This window comes from Maniola hyperantus, chromosome 23 (assembly GCF_902806685.2).
Source record: "Maniola hyperantus chromosome 23, iAphHyp1.2, whole genome shotgun sequence".
NCBI classification, from domain to species: domain Eukaryota; kingdom Metazoa; phylum Arthropoda; class Insecta; order Lepidoptera; family Nymphalidae; genus Maniola; species Maniola hyperantus.
In genome coordinates, this window is record NC_048558.1 from 6,956,539 (window position 1) to 6,982,265 (window position 25,727).

The window sequence follows — 25,727 nt, forward strand, 5'->3', positions numbered from 1 at the left end:
CTAATCACATTTTTACATTGAAACACTTATTATTTGATCACTTTTGATCCCTTTTGACTTAAATAGGTAAGTACTTTAAGTTTTATAACAATTTTACATTTGCAAAGTCACATTTTTTCGACTGATTCAAGATTTAAACGCGTCTATATTTTTCGAGAATTATAACTTTACTTATACATAGATTTTTACACATAACACTTTTCTTTATTAAACAATTATAGATTTAACACTTTTCTATAGATTTAACGCATTTCTTTTAGATTTAACACAATATATCTTTTTAAATTACATTTTCGTTGCACGTCAGTTAAGTTCGGCGGGAACCACTCAAATCGAAGTAATTATTACATTCACTTGCAAGATGCTTGCAAAGTTTGACATTGAATTTTAGAAGTGTGATGTGATAAAACGGTTTACCCACTTTGTTTACGATTGATAATGACTTTCTTGTTTATACTGCTTCGATGCTTATTAGTTTCGTTTTCAATTATTTAATTAGTGTGACATGAAGTTATCATTAATTTAACAATTAAGTAACACACACCCATTATGTACTTAATTAAAAGTTATCGGAGTGCTTCATCTCTCGGTATCGAGATTTGTGTTAGAATTTTTATTTTGAAATTTCTAACCCAAAAATTTTTTTTTTATCCATTCGTGTTTTTTGAATTCGACTTACTTATTCATATAGATAGGTAGATATAATAAAATATGTTCACTTAATTGATTGAAATTATGTTTTTTTTAAGACAGTAATTATATCTTTAATGTATTTAATTTCTTGTTTAACTACTTAATTGACAAAAAAGATTCCGACGAATTGAGAACCTCCTCAATGGAGAAAATGGAGAATGTATAAATTAATATAACATTTTGATACTATTTTATTTGTCTGGTAAATACGAGAACAGTGATATAAATCAATAATCATCAATATCAACTGCAAGAAGACCAAATATATGATAATCAGCCGATCACCTGTGCAGAACACCTCCTTGTATCTCAACCATGGAAATTTGGAAAGAGTCCAACGGTATCGGTACTTGGGAAACATGATTGACGAAACCGGCGACCACAGTCTGGAAATACGGTGCCGTATTGAACAGGCAAGAAACGCTTTTATGAAGCTAAAAAGAGTTCGGTCCGCTTCGGATGCGGTTGGCACGGTGCTGTTTTCTCAGTTTTATTGTATGGAGTCGAAGCCTGGACATTAACGCAAGCGATGAGCAACACGCTGGCGGCGTTCGAGATGTGGGTCATGGGTGTACAGGCGAATGTTGCGAATCTCATGGAGAGATCGTGTACGCAATACCACCGTGCTGCAAAGATTGGGGAAGTCCACTGAGTTACTCAAATGTGTGCAAAGGAGAAAGCTCGAATATCTGGGCCATGTTATGCGCAACCCAAAATACGATCTACTGCAGCTTATAATACAGGGCAAGACAAAAGGCAGACGTAGACCTGGCCGTTGACGAATATCCTGGCTCAAGAACCTTCGCCAGTGGTTTAACATGAGTATACAAGATCACTGTTTAGGGCAGCAGTAAACAAAATCCAGTTAGCCTTAATGATTGCCAACCTCCGGTAGGAGATGGCACTTGAAGAAGAAGAAGAAGTGATATAAATACCTACTTTATTTTTGCATCATTATTTAAAAATTAGCGACCGCCCGCAGTATCGCTCCCCAGGTAATTTCGAAAAATCCGCCCTTTGTCCTTGTGTTCACTATAATGCGAATTTCAGCTTTTTAGATACCTACAAGGGTTAGGGCTGGGCGTCGATGAGTAAGTCAGTAGTTGAGTTAGGGATTTCTTTTTATTGCCTGAAATGATTGATGTAGGTAGAATCTGTGTATGAGATGTACTTAATAACAGTTTGGGTAATTCACCGTACCTAGTTATTTCGTGTATTTCACAACAAAATAATGTTTTTACCTATTTTACTTTTTCCTCTATCTCTAACTGAGATATAAAATATTATAAAAAAACGTTTTTACTTAACCGCTAACTTCCGTCGTGTCGTTACCTGCCACTTATTTTCCATGATTACAGTGATTTCTATGTAAACTTCTTACAATAATGTTTTATTTTGTACATTTTTAGGGCATGAAGCGTAAGTCTTATGAGACTAAATGTATGATTCCGAACCACGCTGCACGCAGCAGCGCTGCCGCGACAGTGCTGTCACCAGCTGTCACAGCCCTGTCACGGCACTACTGTGGCACTACCGCCCACAATCTCTATAAGCTTATATGACATTACATTCCGAGCTAGGCAGCAATGTCGCGGCAGAAATGTAGCGGAACATTGCTGCCTAGCTCGGAATGTAATGTCATATAAGCTTATAGAGATTGTATGGGGACCAGTAGTGCCGCGACAGGACTGTGACAGCTGGTGACAGCACTGTTGCGGCAGCGCTGCTGCGTGCAGCGTGGTTCGGAATCATACCTTTACATGTTACATAATGTTCGCTTGAAAGAAAAATAATTCTGTACTAAATGAACCCATCACTACTTTGCATAAGTATAGATATAGTTAATGCCGTAAAGGGTGAGATGATGCACGCGAATTCTTCTTCTTCTTCCTTACCTTATCCCACGCTACGTGGGGTCGGCACAACATGTATTTTTCTTCCACTCACTCCTGTCATCCGTCAACGTATTATCCACCCCTTTTACACGCATATCCTCTATCACGCAATCCATCCACCTTTTCTTTGGTCGTCCTTTCCACTTTTTTCCTTCCACATTCATATTTAACATTCTTCTAGTGACATGGCTTTCTTCCCTCCGCATCCAAGTGAATTTAGATTTTTTATTAATTTAATGTTATTCCGGACAAAACATAGCCTAGTAATATGCACATCCCCGGGATGCAAGCTAAGTAATGTCTGTACCTTTTGTCGAAATTGGTTAAACGGATGGGCTGAGAAAAACTAGCAGACAGACAGACAGTTGCCAGATATATAATTTGATAGCCTGTAATATGTAGGTTGCAAACGCATCAAATTAAGAAGAAAGGTGATGCATGTAAGATTTGCTGTGATAGCCTAGTGGTTAGGTCGTCCGCCTTCTAATCGGAGGTCGGGGGTTCGATCCCGGGCACGCACCTCTAACTTTTCGGAGCTATGTGCGTTTTAATTAATTAAATATCACTTGCTTTAACGGTGAAGGAAAACATCGTGAGGAAACCTGCATTCCTGAGAGTTCTCCATAATGTTCTCAAAGGTGTGTGAAGTCTACCAAACCGCACATGGCCAGCGTGGTTGACTATGGCCAAAACCCTTCTCACTCTGAGAGGAGACCCGTGCTCTGTAGTGAGCCGGTGATGGGTTGATCATGATGATGATGATGATGTAAGATTTCGATAAATTACTGTTAGTCCATAAGTTGGTTGATCATAAGAGTGGGAGGTCCCGGGTTCGATTCCTGGCAGGGGTTTGGAATTTTATAATTTCTAAATTTCTGGTCTGGTCTGGTGGGAGGCTTCGGCCGTGGCTAGTTACCACCCTACCGGCAAAGCCGTGCCGCCAAGCGATTTAGCGTTCCGGTACGATGCCGTGTAGAAACCAAAGGGGTATGGGTTTAATAAAAACTGCCATACCCCTTCCAGGTTAGCCCGCTATCATCTTAGACTGCATCATCACTTACCACCAGGTGAGATTGCAGTCAAGGGCTAACTTGTATCTGAATAAAAATAAAAATAAAAAAAAAAAGACATCACTCAATAAACACGTCTGCACCAACGCCGTCTCATCATTTAAACAACCAACAAATCAAGCTATATTTCAGGCCTTACATTGTAAATGTGTGATAGATGATACTGATGTCCCATAAATACCTTAGATATAGAATTTATAACGTTATCCACGCAAAAGATAAACTGTAGATATCTTTATGTATCTTGATAACCTAATATTATGTGCATTTCCCAAATGCAATAAGTGTTAAGTACTACTTATAATGATCCATAAATAATAACCAGATTTAAAAATAATAAAACAACTGGCTTCCATTTCTTACATAATATAGATAGGTACTTTTTATACATATTAGATAACTAGCTGATGCCCGCGACTTCGTACTCGTGGATTTAGGTTGTTCAAAATCCCCTGGGAACTCTTTGATTTTCTGGGATAAAAAGTAGCCCATGTCACTCTCCAGGTCTTTGACTATACCCATGCAAAAAATCACGTGAATCCGTTGCTCCGTTGCGACGTGATTGAAGGACAAACCAACAAAGCAACAAACCAACAAACAAACAAACTTTCGCATTTATAATAAGGTTACTGATTATAATAAGGTTACTGATTACTGATAAGGGTACTCATACATAATCAACACTTACCGCCGCTGATGGTGAATATCGGATTGCCGTTGATATGAGGCGAGTAGGATTCAACTTTCTCAGAAGGCTTGACGACATCGGGTGCTCCAACCATGCCTATAACAATACAGATACAACTGTTCAATAAATGGTTTCATGGGTTTCATGGGTTTCATGGGAAACAAAAGCTTAATTTAAACTGCAAAAATAACTTTTTTTTAAATGAAAATATTGCAATTTATCTGATTACTATACAAATCATGCCCGCGTGGAATGGTGCCAAGAATACTGGCTGCATTTCCGCGCTAGACAGTTAGGCTGATCCGTTGCACATAAAATGAGCCAGCCGTTCTTTCACCAGATGAGGCTATTAATCGCGGTGAAATGTCTCGTATTTTTTTTTTAGCACTAAGACTCCACGGCCCCAGGGTCTCCACGGCAAACGGAACAAAAATGTAACTCTCGATAATAGAGCATACTTGCGCCGCTTGCCGTTTTCTGCTGCGGCTCCCGGTCTTGATGCTATCTCCCTGATATGACACGGGGCCAATGTTTCAACACACGTTGGGTCCCACACTGGCGCGCGTCCCGTTCCCAGGGAACCAGCGTCAATCCCTCATCCCGACTAATCCCTGCCGGCTCAATGAGCGCAGGAATGTCTATGGTGGCAAGAGTTCTTTTGATAGTATCGTTAAGTTAGTTATAACTTGTACCAAACTCAAACTCAAACTCAAATCATTTATTCAGAATTGGTAAAATTTTACGCTTCCTGATTGTCATAAAGTTTTATTTGTAAGCTGATATGCTATAGTGGTGATAATTAAAACTAAAGCTACTAGGGTTCCAAACGCGCCCAGGTCTGAGAAGAGCCCACATACCTTGTGGATATAGATACGTAAACTCAGAACCCTTTCGTAGTCGGTTAATAAGAGTTTGATAAAATTCATAAAGAAAGTAGGTTACCTATAAGTACCTCTAGAGGTGCCTTGACGGAAGCCATACAAAGTTATTGACACTGAAACGGTATTAGAGCGGAAGATATTAAGTGATTTAGTTACACCTACTTGCAAAATTGTGTCGAGTAATTCTTGTGGATGGTGAAAATAATATCACAAGGAGAATTCATACTAGCCCTTTTGTATGATGGAAGACTAGGAAACGAAAAACTTACGAAATAAACGTTTTTCTTTCTTTATTTTTTTCATAGAATGTGTAGGTATTTCTGTAGGTATGAACTCCTTTATGTGCGTGTCCGAGTGGCACTCGACCGGTTTCTAAATATGACTGACTGACTAACTGATCTATCAACGCACAGCTCAAACTACTGTACGGATCGGGCTGAAATTTGGCATGCAGATGCATAAGAAAGGATTTTGGAAAATTCAACTTCTATAATAAGGGGGTCAAATAAGGGGTTTGAAATTTGTGTAGTCTCCGCGGATGAAGTCGCGGGCATAAGCTAGTTTATCTATATATACTTTGACGTTAGAGGTGCGTGCACGAAATCGAACCCCTGACCTCCGACTAGGAGGCCTACACCCCACCTAAGAATATTTTCGTAGAGATATTCATACGTACTTACGTATATCTAAATTCTGCTTCGATAAACAATAAATTATAATTAAGATTGAACATGGAAAATTCTTATAATTACGTGAAATTACTAACTAACTTAACTAAAATAAGTATTTTTTTTATTTATAATCTGCTAATCTGACTTAAAATATTATGTTTCATTGCTCATTATAATATTACGTACGAGTATACGATATATAGTCAAATCAGTACCTTTTTATCAAACGTTAAAACGCGCGCTTAGTATGTGAAATTCTATGAAATGCCGGTATATGACGTCACAATCATTTGACGTGCTTCGATAATTTAAAATGGTTGTCACCCAATTGTCACCATATAAAACTGACAAAGGATTTGGAATTTACGTATTTTGGTAGACGCTCTATTTGATAATCACTGAGAAATAATTTATTTTGCCATAGTCAAATACCGTATTGAGTAATTTTGAATGGCCGTTCAAGCGCACCTTTAGTTCAGAAACCGAAATGCACCGCGTCCTTCAGTGCAATTTGCAGTAACGACGCGTCGAGCGAAAGATAATACTGCAAGAACACGAGCACTTCCCATTCCGTAGACGGGAAATGTAGTTATGTCGCGTGGGAACTGACTATTTGACGATATTCTTAGTAGAACTACAGTGCGAATCGGGGTCAAAGCACACGAGTAGCTAACCTTTCGGATGTCTAATCCATACTAATATTATAAATGCAAAAGTGTGTCTGTCTGTCTGTCTGTCGGTCTGCTAGCCTTTCACGGCCCATCCGCCCAACCGATTTTAACGAAATTTGGTACGTAGATAGCTTGCACCCCGGGGAAGGACATTTTAATTTATTATATTTATTTTATCCCGGATCAAAGATTCCCCACGGGATTTTTAAAAACCTAAATCCACGCAGACGAAGTCGCAGGCATCGTCTAGTAAGCAATAAACATCGTGAGGAAACTGCATAAGTTTTCCATAATGTTCTCTAAGGTTTGACAAGTCCTCCAATCCGCACTAGGCCAGCATGGTGGATTATGTCCAAATCCTTCTCATTTTGAGAAGTGACTCGTGCTCAGTAATGAGCCGGCGGCGTTGGGTTGATGATGATTGTATATACTTTTATTGTGAAACACAAAAAACTAAGTAGTAGTAAGAGTAATTTCATTCATCTTAACGTTGCATAAACGTTTTTAATCGTGACCTTTCATGGGGGTATTTATTCGGACTTATATTGCCATATCCACAGAATTGAGATAATTGTATAGAAATGATAAAGATACGTGAACAATAGGGATGACGACTAATAGTCCAATTAGCAAACTTCAAAATGCTCACTTAGCATGGGAGCTTGTATAAAAGACACAAGTGTGGCGTCATAAACATTTGACGTAATTTGACGTACTTTTTTAGTTAAATAATTTAAATGGTTAGCAAACTTAAAACTAGCAGCGGATGTGGACTTTTCGAATTTTGGAAGAAATTATTTCTTAGTTTAATAAATAAAGATATTTATTAATTACTAAGAAATAATTTCTTTTTGACAATATGCATCATCCCAATTGTCGCTACGCAGATTACTAGGGCCATCTGACATCAGTGTGTGTAGTTCAAGCGTTGCTGTAAAAACAGACTTATTCACATTGCGTTACGCTTTAGTTTACGTTGGTTTGGGTGAAGATGTCATTTTAGTTTAGTTAAGAGATTTGCGTACATCATAATTTTAGCTACAATGTATCTATGTGGCACACTTATTATGATAATAAACGTATCTCTTTCTCACGTTACAGAACGGCAGATACATTTATTTCTATTAATTCTTTAGAATTCTGTGGTCACACCATTATTTTTTGGGTTTCTATAAAGTTCATGGTAATTTCGGACTTCCTTCACCTAAAATTAGTATAAATTCTGTTGTTGTCTTGGATTCAAACTTACAAGTGTGTTGATTTTTCTGTCTTTAACAACTACTAAATTGTTTTTTTTTTCCGTCGGGCAGTTCATCTTTTATAATTTATAGTTCAGAAATATACCTAAACATTACGATTCTCGATGAAAAAAGATATTTTAAGAAAAATTTAAAAAAATACCGTACAATAATCGAAATAAATCCTTCATATTTTTATTTCATCATCATCATCATCGTCAATAGGCATCCTATAGGGCGATTGTCTAAAACCTGCATCAATCATTATATGTATATAACATTCTCAATTTTTCTGATTGGCTGAATTTGTACGATTCTTGTTGCAACAATGCATTGTGGCCAATAGTGAGCGAGCATTAACCAATCAGAGATGATTGCGATCGTGACATTGCAGCTGTCAAACAACCGCGGTAGGGCCACAGGTCAACAGATGGGCACATACATACGAAAAGTAGGTGCGTGCCCCGACTCGAAACCTTGACCTCTCGAATAGGAGGCGGACGTCCTAACACTAGGCTATTACGACTATTATTAAGTTGGTAAAGTGCATTCAAAATAAACTGGCGTGTTTCCATTTGAGACCGTCATTACCAATAACAATAGTGTTTATTTGTGTTAGTTTTTTTGAATGCACTAACCTGTGGTACTTACTTATTATTTACTACCAAGCCATATTAAGAAGGTACTAGGAGTACATAGTACTGCAACGACTCAATTACGGTAGGTTCATAACCATGAGATCACGGTTAGCCATGCACAAACAGTTCATACGTCAAATGTTCAGAACAATGGGTCTTTGGAAACGTTTATATGTTGACATTTTATTATAATAGACAATTAAGTATACTACCACAAATAACTACATTTCTATACGTATTGCATAGCTTTTTCTAGGGTTCCGTAGTAAAATAAACATCGTCAAGGTCTGCACCCGAACGTAATCAAAACTTCACGGACACGTCGATCGATTTGCCCCCTCGTTTCTTATTCGAACCGCTAGGATATGGAATGCCCTTCAGGGATTAGTTATCTCTTCCTTTTCAATATTTGGGTTTAATAATGGAAACTGCCAAACCCTTTCCAGGTTAGCCCGCTACCATATTAGACTGCATATCACTTACCACCAGGTGAAATTGCAGTCAAGGGCTAACTTGTATATGAATAAAAAATAAAAATAAAATAACAGGCTGAGTTAGTTGTGGGCTCTTCTCAGACCTGGGCGCGTTTGGAACCCTCATAGCTTTAGTTTTGAGGTTATGTAATTAATTAAGTATAAATTATCACCATTGCATCATTTTCTTACAAATTCAGCAATTGACAATCAAAACCTTACCTTCGTATTCAATTCACACTAGCCCAGCGTGGTGGACTATGGCCTAAGCCCTTCTCATTCTTGCCTATTCACTCTTGTTTTAAATATATTCGAGTTATCAGAGTCAGAAAAAGGTTCTGTAAGAAGTTAATTCTAAATAACCAATTGTTTTTTTTATTCCCTTGACTGCGGTCTCACCTGATGGTAAGTGATGATGCGGTCTAAGATGAAAGCAGGCTAACTTGGAAGGGGAGTGACAGTTTCATTAAACCCATAGGTACTCATCGACTTCTACAATCTACACGGCATCGTACCGGAACGCTAAGTCGCTTGGCGGCATGGCTTTGTCAATCATGTTTGCACGTTTAGTTGAACATTTAACTAATATTGACACACGTGTCAATGGTAATTATTTGTAGTTTACACGTTTTACATATTTGTATAGTATAATAAATTGCAAAAACGAAATAATTATGTATGTCAAGTAACCTACTTAATTATTTCAAACGAAAGTAAATACCGTAGTACTTATACAGACTACAGTAGGTTTCCAAAGAATGGTAGCGCAATAAGTGTGAGAGCACACTAACGACATGTCTCTAGAAAACGTTTATGTTATTTACCTTCTGTTTTGTTCATAATATGTTATAATTTATTTTGTTTGATATTATTTTATAGAATCTTAAAGAATATATTTTTATTCAAGTAAACTTTTACAAGTAGAACCAGCAAGAAACTCGGCGGTTGCTCTTTTCACTGTTCAATTTACAATATTATTATACCACATACTGTACAAGCAATTGCAGCCCCGTGCATTGTTGAAGCGAGTCAGACTTATTTAAACCCTAATTGTATTGTATATAAATATTGCACGCTCGCGTCGGTCGGAAGAGCAATGTATAATGCAATAAATAAACCTGACTTTGACTTTGACTATGACTTTGATAATAGGTACCTACCTATATAAATGCATTCGACCAAGTCGTCGAAAATTGAACTTAGGATCTTTTGGAAAATCTCATGAAATTAATTGTGTAGCTACTAATCCCTCCTTGTTCTTGCTCAGTAGTGGGCTGATTCTCTTACTAGCCCTTACGGTCAGGTTGGACAAATTCTTGCTGACTGTATAAAAGTTTCGAAATATAAAGTCCCTAGTATGATCCTAGCTTTGTGACTATTTGTCGTAAAGCTAGTGAAACTTAGCCATTGCACTGCGGCTGAGTTGAGCTCGGAAGAAAACGACTATTTGTCGTAAAAAGTGGCCCTTATTTCCCGAGGCAGAGATTGTTCACAGTTGTGAAAGCCATTGCGAAAGGCCCACTGAACCGTATTCGGATCCATATTCCATTTGCGACGTGGACTATTGCCAAACCCTTATTCTGAGAGGAGAACCGTGCTCAGTAGTGAGCCAGCGATGGGTTGGTGATGATGATTCTCTTACTAGCCCTTATGGTCAGGCTGGACAAATTCTTGCTGACCGTATAAAAGTTTCGAAACATAAAGTCCCTAGTGTGATCTGGCTCTGCGACTATTTGTCGTAAAAAGTGGCCCTTATTTCCCGAGGCAGAGATTGTTGACAGTTGTGAAAGCCGTTGCGAAAGGCCCACTGAACCGTACACGGGTCCACTTGCGACACCCAACCACTTTTCGGTTATTTAATTTTCTCTGAGGGTCTTCTTACACTTGTCAGGTTCATTCGCTGTTTTATTATGAGGTAAGTCATTTCGAATATTGTTCTTTTCCACAGTACTCATACTAACATTATATAAATCCAAAAATGTGTCTGTTTATATGTTATTTTTCACGGTCCGTTTAAGTAATTTTGACGAAATTTAGTACGTAAAGAGATAGCCTGCATCCTGGAAATGTACATACCTCAAACCTCCCCCTAAAAATCAAAGGGTTCCCACGGAATTTTTGACAACTGTTACGTCTTGTTCACGGCCCATCCATTTAACTGATTTTAATGGGATGTAGTACAGAGGTAGCTTTCATCCCGGAGGCTAGGCTATTTTATCTAAGCTATTTTTTATCCCGAAAAATCAAAGAGTTGTCGGGATTTTCAAGAACTCAAATTGAACGAACGAAGTCGCGAACGTCATCTAGTATTTAATAGTTCTGTTTATAAATATATACCTAAACTAAATAACGTTGCGTTTCATAAATTAGATAACGTAGCGCAATGTACTGTAACTTATTATGAAACGTAACTTGAAACGTGTCTTGGTTTTCTTTTACCTTTATCGATTTATTAAAAAAAATTACATAATTTTGCAGAGTTCGACCATAAGTCTGCGTAATGTATTAACTATTTATGAAGTAATTAAATCTTTTACTTACTAATTAATTTCATGAAGACTATGAAATTACGTATAAGTCATTAAAAAAGCTGGCGTGAAGAAGCAACGGGCAGTCATAATGGGCAGCTTTTAATGTCAGGCTTGTCGTAAAAGAGATGGCCCCTCGAACTGGAAAACTCTAGAGAAGAGACGAACGTCGAACAAGTCAGCATAATGTGGGGCGCCCTCCAGCAGATGGACTGAGGATATCAAGAGGGTTGCGGGGAGTGGTCTCTATCAGGCATTTTCAAAGATGATATGTATGTAGGAATTAATATAAGTGTATATTCAGACATACCTATCAGTTCTTACGCAAATATTATGTCAAGTGAAGTTAACATTTGTAAGTCTAATCTAGGCTATCAATCATCGTTAAATAATGCTACTAAAGCAGCTCGAGTGCTTTGGAAAGTGCTATCTACTCTGATAGCACTAAATCCTGCTTATATTAACAACTTTTATGGCTAACTCTACATAGTAAACATAGTGGTAATACGTAACAATAAGTATAATTGTATTATATTGGAGTATCGTAGTATCGCATCGGTCGACTACCTGCAAAATGTCGCGACGATGTCGAAAAAGCAGCGGAAAAGAAATGGATGCAGCACACCAAGAGCAGAATGTATATGGCGTGCTAATGATAAGGTCTTGTAGTAGATTGCAATTTAGGTTATAGATGATGATTATATCGAAACTACACAAAATATACAATTTACAACTAGATTAAATATTACAAAAATAACATTAGGTCATAATAATGATAACCGAAAACACGTTTAAAGGTTAATGACATTTGTGTTAAATTTTAATGAGTTAAAATCGGTCAGTCAGTCAGAGTCAAATCAGTAATATTTAACTCATTAGCAAATGCTGCGAATTAAGTTATAAAATATGGAGTAAATAATTAGCTCAGTGATTCGCTGACAAGTGTGAAGAGACTCATTTTAAATATTATCTGTATTGTCAAGGTTTACAAAAAAATGTGGTAATTTAATTTTGTCTTATTATTGTTACTGGGTATTAAATCTCGAAGACTAGGTCAATCCGTAATCTAGAAGTTTCGGTTGAGAATCAAACGTAGGTTACTTTACTTATTATTTTTGAGTGACTGCTTATAACACAATTCTCCTAAGAAGCTTGTATTTAAGTTTTTTTTGTCTTTAATGAATTTGAGCAAGTAATCCATCCATACTTCTATACAAATTATAAATGCGAAAGTGTATCTGTCTGTCTTTCTGCTAGCTTTTCACGACCCAACAGTTTAACCGACTTTGATGAAATTTGGTAGAGTTAGCTTACATCCCGAGGAAGGACACATACTACTTTTTATTCCGGAAAATCAAAGAGTTCCCACAGGATTTTCAAAAACCCAAATCCACGCGGACGAAGTCACGGGCGTTATTTAGTCTTTTATAAATAACGAAAGTCTTCGATAAAGAAATAAAAAAATAGCAAAACCTTGAAGGAACCTTCATATTAATTCTCTAAACGCCAGCACGACAGTTCAAGCGCATTATTCAGGCTCGACTAGACAGCTTGGCGGTACTCCAACTTGCTAAGTTAATATTCATTAGGTTTACATATAACAGCTGCGTCATAGTTTTATTTATAAGTGAGGTTATTAGCGTGTCTTCTCTCTGATGGGATACAGGGATATTACGGAGAAAACTTAATGTTATAGGCGCGTCGGAGGGTCTCAGGTTCGATCCCGGGCACGCACCTCTAACTTTTCGGAGTTATGTGCGTTTTGAGCAACTAAATTACTTGCTTTTACAACGAAGAAAAACAACTCTGTCCGTCTGTCGTGTCTGACAAGAAAATCTATAGGGTATTTCGGCTTTCCCGTTGACCTAGAATCATGAAATTTGACAGGTAGGTAGATCTTATAGCACAAGTAAAGGAAAAATTCGAAAACCGTGAATTTGTGGTTACATCACAAAAAAAATTAAAATGTGTTCATGAACAAATAATTAGGTAGTATTTTCAACTTTCTAAGTAAGATTACTATAATACAAAATGGGGGTTTTACATGTGAATTCTAAAACAGATTTTTATTTATTTTCACGCATAGTTTTTGATTTATCGTGCAAAATATCGAAAAAAATACAACTGGAGTAGGTACGGAACCCTCGCCGGTTGGTCGGTTTTTTTATGCATTATACCTACCTACGTAAAATACGTACGTGACAGATACCTGTAGTCAAATCTTTTTCATAATATCTTGGCCGAAAAAAGTTGAGAAATAAGTATGCTTAGTGCACACTTACAAGTCATAAAATACGACATGAACATTATGCACAGTCAATATTATGACAAACCAACCTATAACGTACCTATAACGTAGAATAAGCTAGAGCTTCATACTGCAAATGTTTATAAACTTTGAGATTCTTACGCTCTTTGCTTGTAAAACATCAACTTGGCAAGGAATTTTAGCTTAGCTTAGCTTCGAATAACATTTATAAACATTACCTAGATAGAGTTTAAAATAAAAGTCGCACGCTTTTAATAGGTAGGTACTGCCATTTTTATTCTTACGACCCTATTTTAATAAACTTGGCGTGAAAAGCTAGCACACAGACTGGACAGCCTACGGGTTGCTTCCAGCTAAAGGCGTCGCTTTTAGGTATATAAGTTTCCAGAAAAACGGTTTCCAATCACGTCACATTCAGTAGTCTCTGACCTTTAAAGGGCGCACGTGGCAACCGTTGCCAGGCGAAATATTACCATTTCACAATTTTAATTGATTGTAGGTACGCTGATGGACCCACGTTGAGGACTTAAACTTTTGTCAGCCGACGTGATATTTCCGAAACTCATATAGAGCCGGACATAAGGCTCTTTTGAGTAGCTTGTAGGTACCTATTAGATGATCGTTATTTAGGTTTTTAAAATTTCGTATAAACGTTGATTTTGCAAGACAAAAAGGTAGCTATTAACTTAAAATAAAAATCAACTCTGGTTATTATTATTGAATTATTGATTGGATTAATTCGATCGACTCGAGTTTGAGTCATCGGTCGATGGCAGATGGCATCGACATCTCGAATTCAAGTCAGATTGTTTCGATTGTTCGAAAAACTCGATGGTTCTCGAAAACCATCGAGGACCATAGATATGTTTGGAACAATTGAAACAATCGATGAAAACATCTCGCCATCGCGCAGGTGTGGGCCCACTTATATACACACTAGCTTATGCTCGCGACTTCGTCCGCGTGGACCACAAAAATTTCAATCCCCTATTTCACCCCCTTAGGGGTTGAATTTGCAAAAATCCTTTCTTAGCGGATGCCTACCTCATAATAGCTAACTACATGCCAAACTTCATCCCGATTCGTCCAGTAGTTTGAGCTGTGCGTTGATAGATCAATCAGTCAGTCAGTCAGTCCTTTCCTTTTATATATTTAGATATACCACATGTTAACATTCTACGGCTGATGATAATAAAAGCATATTACTTTTTTTTAAAGTATGTCGTAATGTAAATTGTCTAAGCGTAATAACCTAGTATAACAATGAATAGGTGAAATCGATTCGACATGACGATAGAAAAATAACCAATAATTGAAAACCTTGATAATGAAAAATTCTGTTGATGTATACCTATCCTATTTCTAGAAATTTATAGTAGGCAATAAATAATTATTAAGTAATTTAATATCGTTTCGTTTTATAGTTTTGTAAAGGTTATCTAATATTATCAACGAATTTAATGACGTTAATCTTTAAACGCGCCTTAATTCTAGAGATCTAGGGAGCTTAGTTGCAATCCGTCTGATGGAGCCCTTAAGCGTTTGTGCACTCATTCGTATTCGAAACATATTCGTTTTCGTAAAAATACTATTAGTACTTAATGGCCTGTTAGACAAAATGTAAGTACGCTTGTGCACTAATTTGGTTCGTATTTATACAAAGCCGTCAAAATAAGAATCAAATGAGTGCACAAGCATAATAATATGTACGTTTTGTGTGACGGTCACTTCAAATTCGAAAAGGAATAGGTACGACTAAGTGCATAAACGCCCTTAAGTCTTACTAGGGACGAAATCGTGAGCATTTCACGAAAAGACCACAAATTCACGGTTTTCGGATTTTTCGCTTTACTTGGGCTATAAGACCTATCTACCTGCCAAATTTCATGATTCTAGGTCACCAAGAAGTACCCAATACCTAGGTTTTGATTCTCTTTTCTTGACAGACACGACAACGAAGTGATCCTATAAGGGTTCCTTTGTCCTTTTCAGGTACGGCACCCTAAAAACAGTTGAGAGCGTTAATAAAACTGGTTTTTTTATTACTTAATACATTTTCATCTATTTAAAAAATACATTAATAAAAAATGGTTCTAAGAAATAAGAATATAACAAGGAGTATTTGACATTAAAAATTCTCAGAAATACGCATCGCATACATAACAAAACATAAATAACTTCTTGCAAGCGTCTAGCATTTATAATTTTATAGATCTTTTTATTTTACTTGTACCTATCTATATACTTACTTCATCATGAGCAACCCATCGCCGGCACACTATAGAGGACGGGTCTCCTCTCAGAGTGAGAAAGGTTTTGGCCACAGTCAACCACGCTGGTCAAGTGCGGATTGGCAGACTTCACACACCTTTGAGAACATTATGGAGAACTCTCGGGTATGCAGGTTTCCAAACGATGTTTTCCTTCACCGTTCAAGTGATATTTAATTACTTAAACCGCACATAACTCTGAAAAAACCGGCCAAGTGCGAGTCAGACTTGCGCAACGAGGGTTCCATACTACAGTCGTATTTTTTCGACATTTTGCACGATAATTCAAAAACTATGATGGATAAAAATAGATAAAAATATGTTTCAGAATGTACAAGTAAAGCCCTTTCGTATGATACCCCCATTTGATATAGTTATCTTACTTCGAAAATTGAAAATTCTAATTATTAGTTCATGACCACAATTTAATTTTCTTTTGTGTGATGTAAGCCTAAGTTCACGGTTTTCAGATTTTTCCCTGAATGTCTACTATAAGACCTACCTACCTGCCAAATTTCATGACTCTAGGTCAACGGGAAGTACCCTGTAGGTTTCGTGACAGACCGACAGACAGACAACAAAGTGATCCTATAAGGGTTCCGTTTTTCCTTTTGAGGTACGGAACCCTAAAAATTAGAGGTGCGACCCCGGGTTCGAACCCCCGATATTCGATTAGGAGACGGACGTCCTTATCACTAGGCTACCACCACACTTACTTATACTTTTTTATACTAGGTATATGAGAAAGATTTTCATACGAGTATGCCAAAAAACATCATAAAAATAAAAAATATGAAAGTGTATTTGTGTGTTGGTTTGTTCTACAATCAATAATGTAAAACAACATAAATAATAAGGATTAATTAAATTACTTTAATTTTTATGAAAAATAAATTAATCTTTATGTTTTTGATGTTACAGCCAGTCACAATAAATCAGGTGTTTTATAAAATGTCTACTCAAAATAAATATTGTGGTGGAAACTTGACAGAATAAAAATTCCACTAAGCCGTCGATTCCACAGGCAACGGTTCGAGTTCAGAGTTCTGTGTTTTGGGTTCAGTACAGATCAATCAAAGATATTATTTACTTTTTGACCAAGTCGTGGTCAATTTATTCAAGAAATGCTATAACAGTGAACGCGAAATGGAGAAATCTTAATTCTGGATCGTTAGTTGTAGGATTTCTATAGAATTGTATGTGTAAAATGATCTTCATTATTTATATTGCGGTGAGTTTATCCTCCTTGGAATCTCATTTCGCAATGCCAAGCACTGCGGTCAAAACATGGCTGACAGTGGATATTGTAGCAAACATTAGCTATTTTCCCTGATTACGGAAGAGTTAGAGCATTATCCGCAAGAGAACTAAGGTCTGAGATAAATCCCAAGCCACCAGAAAGTTAAAGTACCTATAGTACGCGACAGGTCGTAATGGCAATTGGGGACAGCCCCCACGCTTTGCCGGTGCGGGCGAGCGTGGGTGACGTGTGGGTGTGTGAGGCGTCCCCCCGCCTTTTACTCCGATCGCCATCTTGACCTGTCGCGGACTATAGCAGTGGGCAGGTCAAGCTTGTCATATTCGTAATTCGTTGCAGCGATGGCCGTTGGAACCCGAGAGTATTAAAGTGGAGATGCATATACGATCTATAACGTATATACGTAGGCATAGTGGAGATCAACGTCCAGCGAGATGTGAGATTTGCCGACTATTTAAAGAGGGTAGCAGACGTGGCCGGATCGCAGGCGGAGCTTCAAGCTTCCTATAATCTAAATATATAAAAGGAAAAGGTGACTGACTGATCTATCAACATTCAACGTACGGCTCAAACTGCTGGATGGATGCAGGCTGAAATTTGGCATGCAGATTAAGCTATCATGACGTAGACATCCGCTAAAAAAGGATTTTTGAAAATTCAACCCCTAAGGGGTAAAATAAGGCTTTGAAATTTATACTTACAGTAAAATACTTTTGAATTGAAAAGTCGTTAACGGTTTCTGACAAACACAAATACTTACCTATACCTATGGCATATTTTATAATATCATATAGGTATAGAAAATAGTTAGCTTTGTGTGGACGCTCCTATTTCCTGCTTTTATCAATTCGAAATGTTTAATAACTTCAAAACAAAGAATGTTCTATCGTCATCGATAAAAACAAAAACCGGATTTAGTTTTAAAAAGTCAGTGGCCTTATTTTGTTTTAAATAATTTCTTAGAGCTTTCTGCCAACTGCCTGTTGCTGGCAATTTATCTATATTATTATGATGAGCTCGTCTTTGACAATGAACTGATGCTGGAAGGACGTTCCATATCCTAGCAGTTCGGATTAGAAATGAGGAAGCAAAACGCTTGGTACGTATCCGTAGAATTTTGACTACGTACGGGTGCAGGCTTTGGTGATGCCTTGCGGTGCGATAGTAGAAAGGTGAAGGAGGAACCAGGTCAAAAAGTTCTTGGGCAAACTCTCCGAAAGATATCCTGTAGAATACCGATAGACAGGCAACTTTACGCCGATGTTACAAACTTTGAAGTTTAAAATCGCCCAGCGCCAATGTGTGATGTGTCTTTTAGTGCGACGGTCCAACGAATCAATGTATTAAGTTGGTACTTTGCAGAGCCATCTCATAAAATTACACTAATAACACAAACATTTCTAAAGACATTCAAAATTAAACAAAAAAAAAACCCTCACTCATATTTAGTCCAAATGAATCCGAATTGAGTTCAAAATCGATTAACTCACCGCAAACTCGATATATAAATAAATCGATAAACAATTTAAATGACTAATTGCTTAATGCATTCTTATCTTGAACTTGCATGTTGAGTGGCTTATCTATACTAAGTAATATAATTCATGAATACGGATGCCTGATTCAACGTAAAATACCTTTTCCAAATGCTATTTTATAAACTTCTACCTTTAATTGCTAAGGAGATAATATTATGCAACACTAAACAAAATAAGAATAGCAAATATATGGGCATAATTATGTAAAACCCGTACTAAAGAGAGACCTTTTGCACAACCGTAAGTAGTAAATGATGATTTTTAATGAATTGAATAGAAATTGAAATCCAATAATAAATTAAAAGTGAAATACAGGGTGTAACCAGAACGCTGGCAAAAAGCAAAGACAGGTGATAATACTGATGATTGACATGATGACACACACAAAAAAAACCTATAATTTGGTAAATTAATAATAATGCAAATGAAACATCTAACTAACGCTAGAGGTCAAAGAACGTTGCGTAAGTAGGCCACTCGGAGTCAATGCCGCGTCGTAGGCGGGGCATTGACCCGAGTTTTAAACGCTGTATATTGCGGGTTTGAAAAATAATAACAAAGACAATTAAGATATTATAAATTCCCAAATCGTCCCTCCCAGGAATCGAACCCGGGACCTCCAGCTCATAAGACCACAGGTGATGATAGGTGCCTACATGAAGACAGTCATCAAAGCACCTAATAGGGACATATAGGTTGTAGCAGCTTATTAGCCCATACCTTTTTTATTCATTAACAAGTTAGCCCTTGACTGCAATCACCTAGTGTTATAATGACGATGCAGTCTAAAATGGCAGCGGACTAATTTAAGTAACTGTTAAGTATAAAATATAGAGTGGTGATAACCTAGCAGAGCGCTGATAGCCTAGTGGTTAGGACGTTGGCCTTCTTTTCGGGAGGTCGGGGATTCGATCCCGGGCACGCACCTCCAACTTTCCGAAGTTATGTGCGTTTAAATAATTGAATATCACTTACTTTAACGGTGAAGGAAAACATCGTGAGGAAACTTGCATGGCTGAGAGTTCTTCATAATTTTCTCAAAAGTGTGTGAACCACTAATCTGCACTGGGCCAGCGTGACAGACTATAGCCTAAACCCTTCTCATTCTGAGAGGAGACCCGTGCTCAGTAGTGGGCCGCTGATTGGTTGATGATGATGATGCGTGCGGTGATAACCTAGTGGTTAAGACGACGTCGGAGTGACAGCTGTCATGTAAATTTAACTTGAAACTCAAATAAAAGGACAAATTTTAAAAACTACTGATTATATACATATATGATGGTTCCGTACCCGAGGGTGCTAATCCGTCCGCCCGTCTATTTGCGGGCTGTATCCCGTGAACCGTAATAGGTAGAGAGTTGAAATTTTTACAGCATGTGTATTTCTATTGCCACTATAACCACAATCATTAATAAAATAAATTAAAAATAACCGCAATGAAATTAAAAAAAAATGTTTAAAAAATGGTATGGAACCCTTCGTATGCGAGTCCCACTTGCACTTGACCGTTTTTTAAGTATATCCGCTTTCGACGTAAGAATCCCGCTTTTTACTCAATGGGTTGCAAAGTCCTGCTTGCCCGAAACCGAAAAAAAAATATGGCAACGTTGGTTTCTATGCAACATCATAATATTGCAAGCAGGCGTGTGCCGTTTATTATTAATAATAATAATTACTATGCAACAAATCAATCCACCAAGGTACCTACTACATAATTATTTCTTCCACCGTGAAAAATGCTGAATGAAAAAAATAACTTCATTGACGTCATGTATCTTTGAATTGCCTTGATCGATATAACCATAATATAACGTTATTTGAAAATAAAAATACGACTGAACAATCTAAAATGGTTGTTGCGGATGCCAATATTTTGATATCCGCGGATGCGAATGCGAAGTTCTGAATGAATGCGAATGTTCCGCATTTGCGGATGCGGATGCGAATATACGTAACACTCCTGTTGGGTACCATTGTACACTTTTTGATTGGTCAGTTAGCGAACGAAGACATCAAATAGCAAACACGCGTGAGGCACGCGCCACTCTGGCCCCGCCCACTTTTTTGCAGGTAGAATAGAACAGATAGAATAGAATAGAATATATTTTTATTCAAGTAAACTTTTACAAGTGCTTTTGAATCGTCTACTAGTTAAATTTACCACTAGTTCGGAATGCCGTTCCTACCGAGAGGAAGATAGAAGAGAAGCAGATATGAATCCGCATCCGAAAAAACTCTACATTAATTGATGCGAATGTTCCGCATTTGCGGATGCGGATGTGAATATACGTAACACTCCTGTTGGGTACCATTGTACACTTTTTGATTGGTCAGTTAGCGAACGAAGACATCAAATAGCAAACACGCGTGAGGCACGCGCCACTCTGGCCCCGCCCACTTTTTTGCAGGTAGAATAGAACAGATAGAATAGAATAGAATATATTTTTATTCAAGTAAACTTTTACAAGTGCTTTTGAATCGTCTACTAGTTAAATTTACCACTAGTTCGGAATGCCGTTCCTACCGAGAGGAAGATAGAAGAGAAGCAGATATGAATCCGCATCCGAAAAAACTCTACATTAATTGATGCGAATGTTCCGCATTTGCGGATGCGGATGTGAATATCTGCAACACCCCTGATCTAAATATACTATGTATGTGTACTATGTCTATGTATGTGTCTATGTATATGTATGTGTAAATATAATATATTATGTCCTTTTCAATAACCTGTGTCCATATTAGTGTTTTGGGCTGTAGGTACGTAAGTACTACGTAAATATGTCAGTCAGTCAGTTTCTCTACATATTATATTATTATATTGATGAATCACTATTAGTACCTATAATACTAAAACCCTAACAAATTAACAATGATTTTATGTGTACGAAAGAAGTGTACAGTCACATTATTTTAGGCACTTTACACGATGTCAGATTTGAAACTATGTCAGTAACTTGCTTATCTGCATACAAACATCTTTCTTTACCTTGCAACAAATTAATGAAAAGTGCAAATTATATACCCTTGAATTTCTATTTCCGTATCGTATAAAAATCTCCCAAGTGCGAGTTAGACTCGAACACGAAGGATTCCGTACCATCGTACAAGAAATAAGACTTAACTTCTTAATTTTCATAGCGGGCATTTTGAACTTTTATTATATTTTGTTGTTATAGCAGCAATATAAATACACATTCTTGGAAAATTTTAACTCTCTACCTGTTACGGTTCACGAGATACAGCCCGCTGACAGACAGACGGATGAACGGACCGACGCGACGTATGGACAGTGGAGGCTTAATAACTAGTGGTTCGCCCCGAACTAAGACCTCGCGGTATGACATAATTCCATTATCCCATAACAGCGCCATCTATTAATTGTTATGTTAAAAATACTGATGCCTATTATAAATTCTTTATACTTAATATATTTTATCTTATTTTAGTATTTGTTGTTCATTGTATGTATGTAATTACGTTCAGTAATTCAGAAGTTATAAGGCTGTGACAGACGGACAGACAGACAAGTGCAATTTCACTCAAGTAGACTCAGAGACTCGCTTTGCTTGGTCAATTAGCTCCTGTTGGCATCCTTCGGGTACGGAACCCTAAAAAGAAGCATCCAAATGAGAATTACTTATTAGTGCAAGGTTCTGATTAACTAATTACTATGTTGGTAATTTTGAAGTCTTATTAGCTCAATCTATATCTATATATATAAAATTCAAAGTCCTGACTGACCGACTGCCTGACTGACTGACTGACATATATATCAACGCACAGCCTAAACCGCTAATCCTAAAGACATGAAATTTGGAGGTTCTATTCTTTGTAAAGAGTAGGTATCCACTAAGAAAGGATTTTTCGAAATTCCACCCCTAAGTGGGTTAAATGGGGGATGGAAGTTTGTATCAAAGTCCGTCATTTTTCAAGTTACTTGCATGAAAATTGGTATTTGGGTTTTCGGTCACAAATGAAGAAATACGTGTTTCAGGATTTTCGGAAAATTCGCCTATAAGGGTGTTAAAATAGGGGATGAAAGTTTGCATGGGAAAGTTTTAATTATTGATATTATTAACTTGAAATTTGGAAACTAGGTTTTTTCTTGAGGTTAGGTGTCAGTTACATGTGTTATTCGGTGCTGTTCAGAGTGCGCGTCCTGATGTTATAATGTTTGTTTCTGAAATAAATAATGCCATTTGTTTCCTGTAGGCCACGCAGGCGAAGCCGCGGGCAGAAGCTAGTTTAAAAACAAAAGTTTATTATCTGTATGAGCATATTAGCAAAAACTTAGCGTTGGTACTACATAGATTAATTATTGGTTTCGCTACGCTCTACTTATAAGTTATACTACCTAAACACAATCCAATATTAATAATCATTTGCCTCATTTTGTAGTTTTAGTGATTTAGTATTTTTCAAACCCGCAATGTATAGCGTGCAAAACTTGGGTCAATGCCCCCTTACGACGCGGCATTGAGCCCGAGTAACCTACTAACGTAACGTTCGTTGACCTCTGAAGTCAGTCAGATGTTTTATTTGCAATGTATCGTAATTCGTAAACTTTTACAAAATCATAGAATTTATTTTTTATTTGTCCTTTCGCGTTTTTTATGGTAGGTGTCATATAGTTAGTAATCATCAGTTTAATCTATTAGTTTTTAGGGTTCCGTACCTCAAAAGAAAAACGGATCCCTTATTTGTTATCACTTTGTTGTCTGTCTGTCGGTCTGTCAAGAAACCTACAGGGTATTTCCCGTTGACTTAGAATCATGAAATTTGGCAGTTAGGTAGGTCTTATAGCAGACATTAGGGGAAAAATCTGTAAATCGTGAATTTAGGGTTACATCACACAAAAAAATTGTGGTCATTAACTAATAATTAGTATTTTAAATTTTCGAAGTAAGATAGCTATATCAAGTGGGGTATCATATGAAATGGCTTTACCTGTGCATTCTAAAACAGATTTTCATTTATTTTTAGGCATAACAGTTTTTAATTTATCGTGCAAAATCGCACTTGGCCGGTTTTTTTAAAAATCGACTAAAATTACCGAATGATAAGATCACTTTCCGGTTTAAAAGTAAGAGATTTTACTTAAGCCGAATGCCATTTTTAATTCCTGTTTTTTGGGATAAGGCATAACACACCCGTTGCAGGTTCCTCGACCTTTCGTATAACAGGTCTTGTGGCATGTCTTGTAACTCCTGAATGATTAATTGAATGGTTTGCTTTTATTTTTAGGTTATAAATTAAATACTTAATGCGTACAAGGGACTGCACGCTTGAGACGTGTAATTGGCATACGCCATCCATACTAATTTTTTTTAGTAGGTAATTGTACTTGCTACTTTTGAGGCACGGAACGCTAAAAACAGACTACGGCTCTATGCTATAGAGCCGTAGTCTATAGCATTTGTCAAGTGTCTATTTTTTACTTAAATTATATAGATAACTAGATGATACCTGCGACTTCGTCCGCGTGGATTTAGGTGAATTCTCCGGGATAAAAAGTAGCCTATGTCCTACCACGGGATGTAAGCTAACTCTGTACAAAATTTCATCAAAATCGGTTGAACGGTTGGGCCCTGAAAAGCTAGCAGACAGACAGACACACTTTCGCATTTATAATATTAAGTATGGATTAGTATGGATATAGTCTATAAATAATACAGTAGGTATGTAGACTATGTGTAGGCATACACATTAGTTTTCGAACCACGCTCAAGGAAGGATACTTCTTTAAAACAATTTATTGTTATCCATTCTAAATATTAATCAAAATATTTAGATACAGATTTGACCTTCTTGGTAAAGGTCCAATGACCTGTGACGCAGTGGCCAGTGGTACGAGTACACAGTCTTGGGTTTGATTCTATCGGTATTCTAGTCTAACTTGAATAAATAAATCTAACTTGGAAGGGTTCCTACGTCCATGTCCTAATCGGAGGTTGGGGGTTCGATCCCGGGCACACACTTCTAACTTTTATGTGCATTTTAAGTAATTAAATATCATATACCTACACACATATAATAACATTGTAAATTGAAAAATTAAAAAGAGCAACTGCCGAGTTTCTTGCTGGTTCTTCTCGGTAGGAACGGCATTCCGAACCAGTGGTAAATTAAAACTACCTGACTATTCATAAGTACTTGTAAAAAGTTTACATGAATAAAAAAACATTCTATTCTATTCTATTCTATACTTGCTTAAACGGTGAAGAAAAACATCGTGAGGCAACCTACATGCAAGGGCGGATCCAGCTTTGGTGCCAGGGGGGGGTCACATAGTCGTGGTCAAGTCACAACATCTCGACCTCGTGCGACAGGTCGAGTTGGTAATCGGGGTATGACGAGCGGGGGTTGGGGGGGGACGCCCCGCACACCCGCACGCAGGGCCGTCTTTAACCTATTGGAGGCCCTGGGCACATTAGAATAACGGGGCCCCTATGATCTTGACAGAGTAGGTACTATTTTCTTGGAATAGGCAAAGAAAGCAGATAAGTCACGTTCAAGACGTATTATAAATGCGAATGTTTCTATCTATCTGTTACCTTTTCAAAGTCCATATTCTAAATCAAAATTTGGTACTATTCAGAGATAGTTTACACTCGGAAACGGCTTTTTATCCCGGAAAATTAAAGGGTTCTCATGGAAATTTTAAAAAACTAAATCTATGTGGACGAAGTTGCGGGCATCAACCAATATAAAGTAAAAGCGCGAGCGAAGCGAGCGCGAAATTTTTCATATATTCACGAAAAAATCATAAGGTAGCTACTAATATTATAAATGAGAAAGCGTGTCTATCTACTTATCTGTTACCATTTGACGGTCTATCTTTTTGACCAGGTACTGCACAGAGAAAGCTTTCGTCCCGGAAACCTGCATACACTTTTTATGCGGAAAATCAAAGAGTTCCTACGGTTTTTTGAAAACCTAAATC

The 25,727-nt window shown here is 37.3% G+C and overlaps 1 protein-coding gene across 4 annotated transcripts in view; it reads right to left on the reverse strand.

The window, feature by feature from the left end:
* The window catches only part of LOC117993153 (solute carrier family 41 member 1-like), a 99,457-nt gene that overhangs the window by 38,175 nt on the left and 35,555 nt on the right, over positions 1-25,727 (reverse strand). For 2 of the 4 annotated variants that reach the window (XM_069506605.1, XM_034980898.2), the window contains exon 2: positions 4,350-4,442. In XM_069506605.1, coding sequence (XP_069362706.1) covers positions 4,350-4,440 — 91 coding nt within the window. In that variant the 5' untranslated portion in view covers positions 4,441-4,442. Of the gene's footprint in view, positions 1-4,346; positions 4,443-25,727 lie in introns of all 4 variants that reach the window. The other 2 variants (XM_034980897.2, XM_034980896.2) reach the window with 1 other exon arrangement.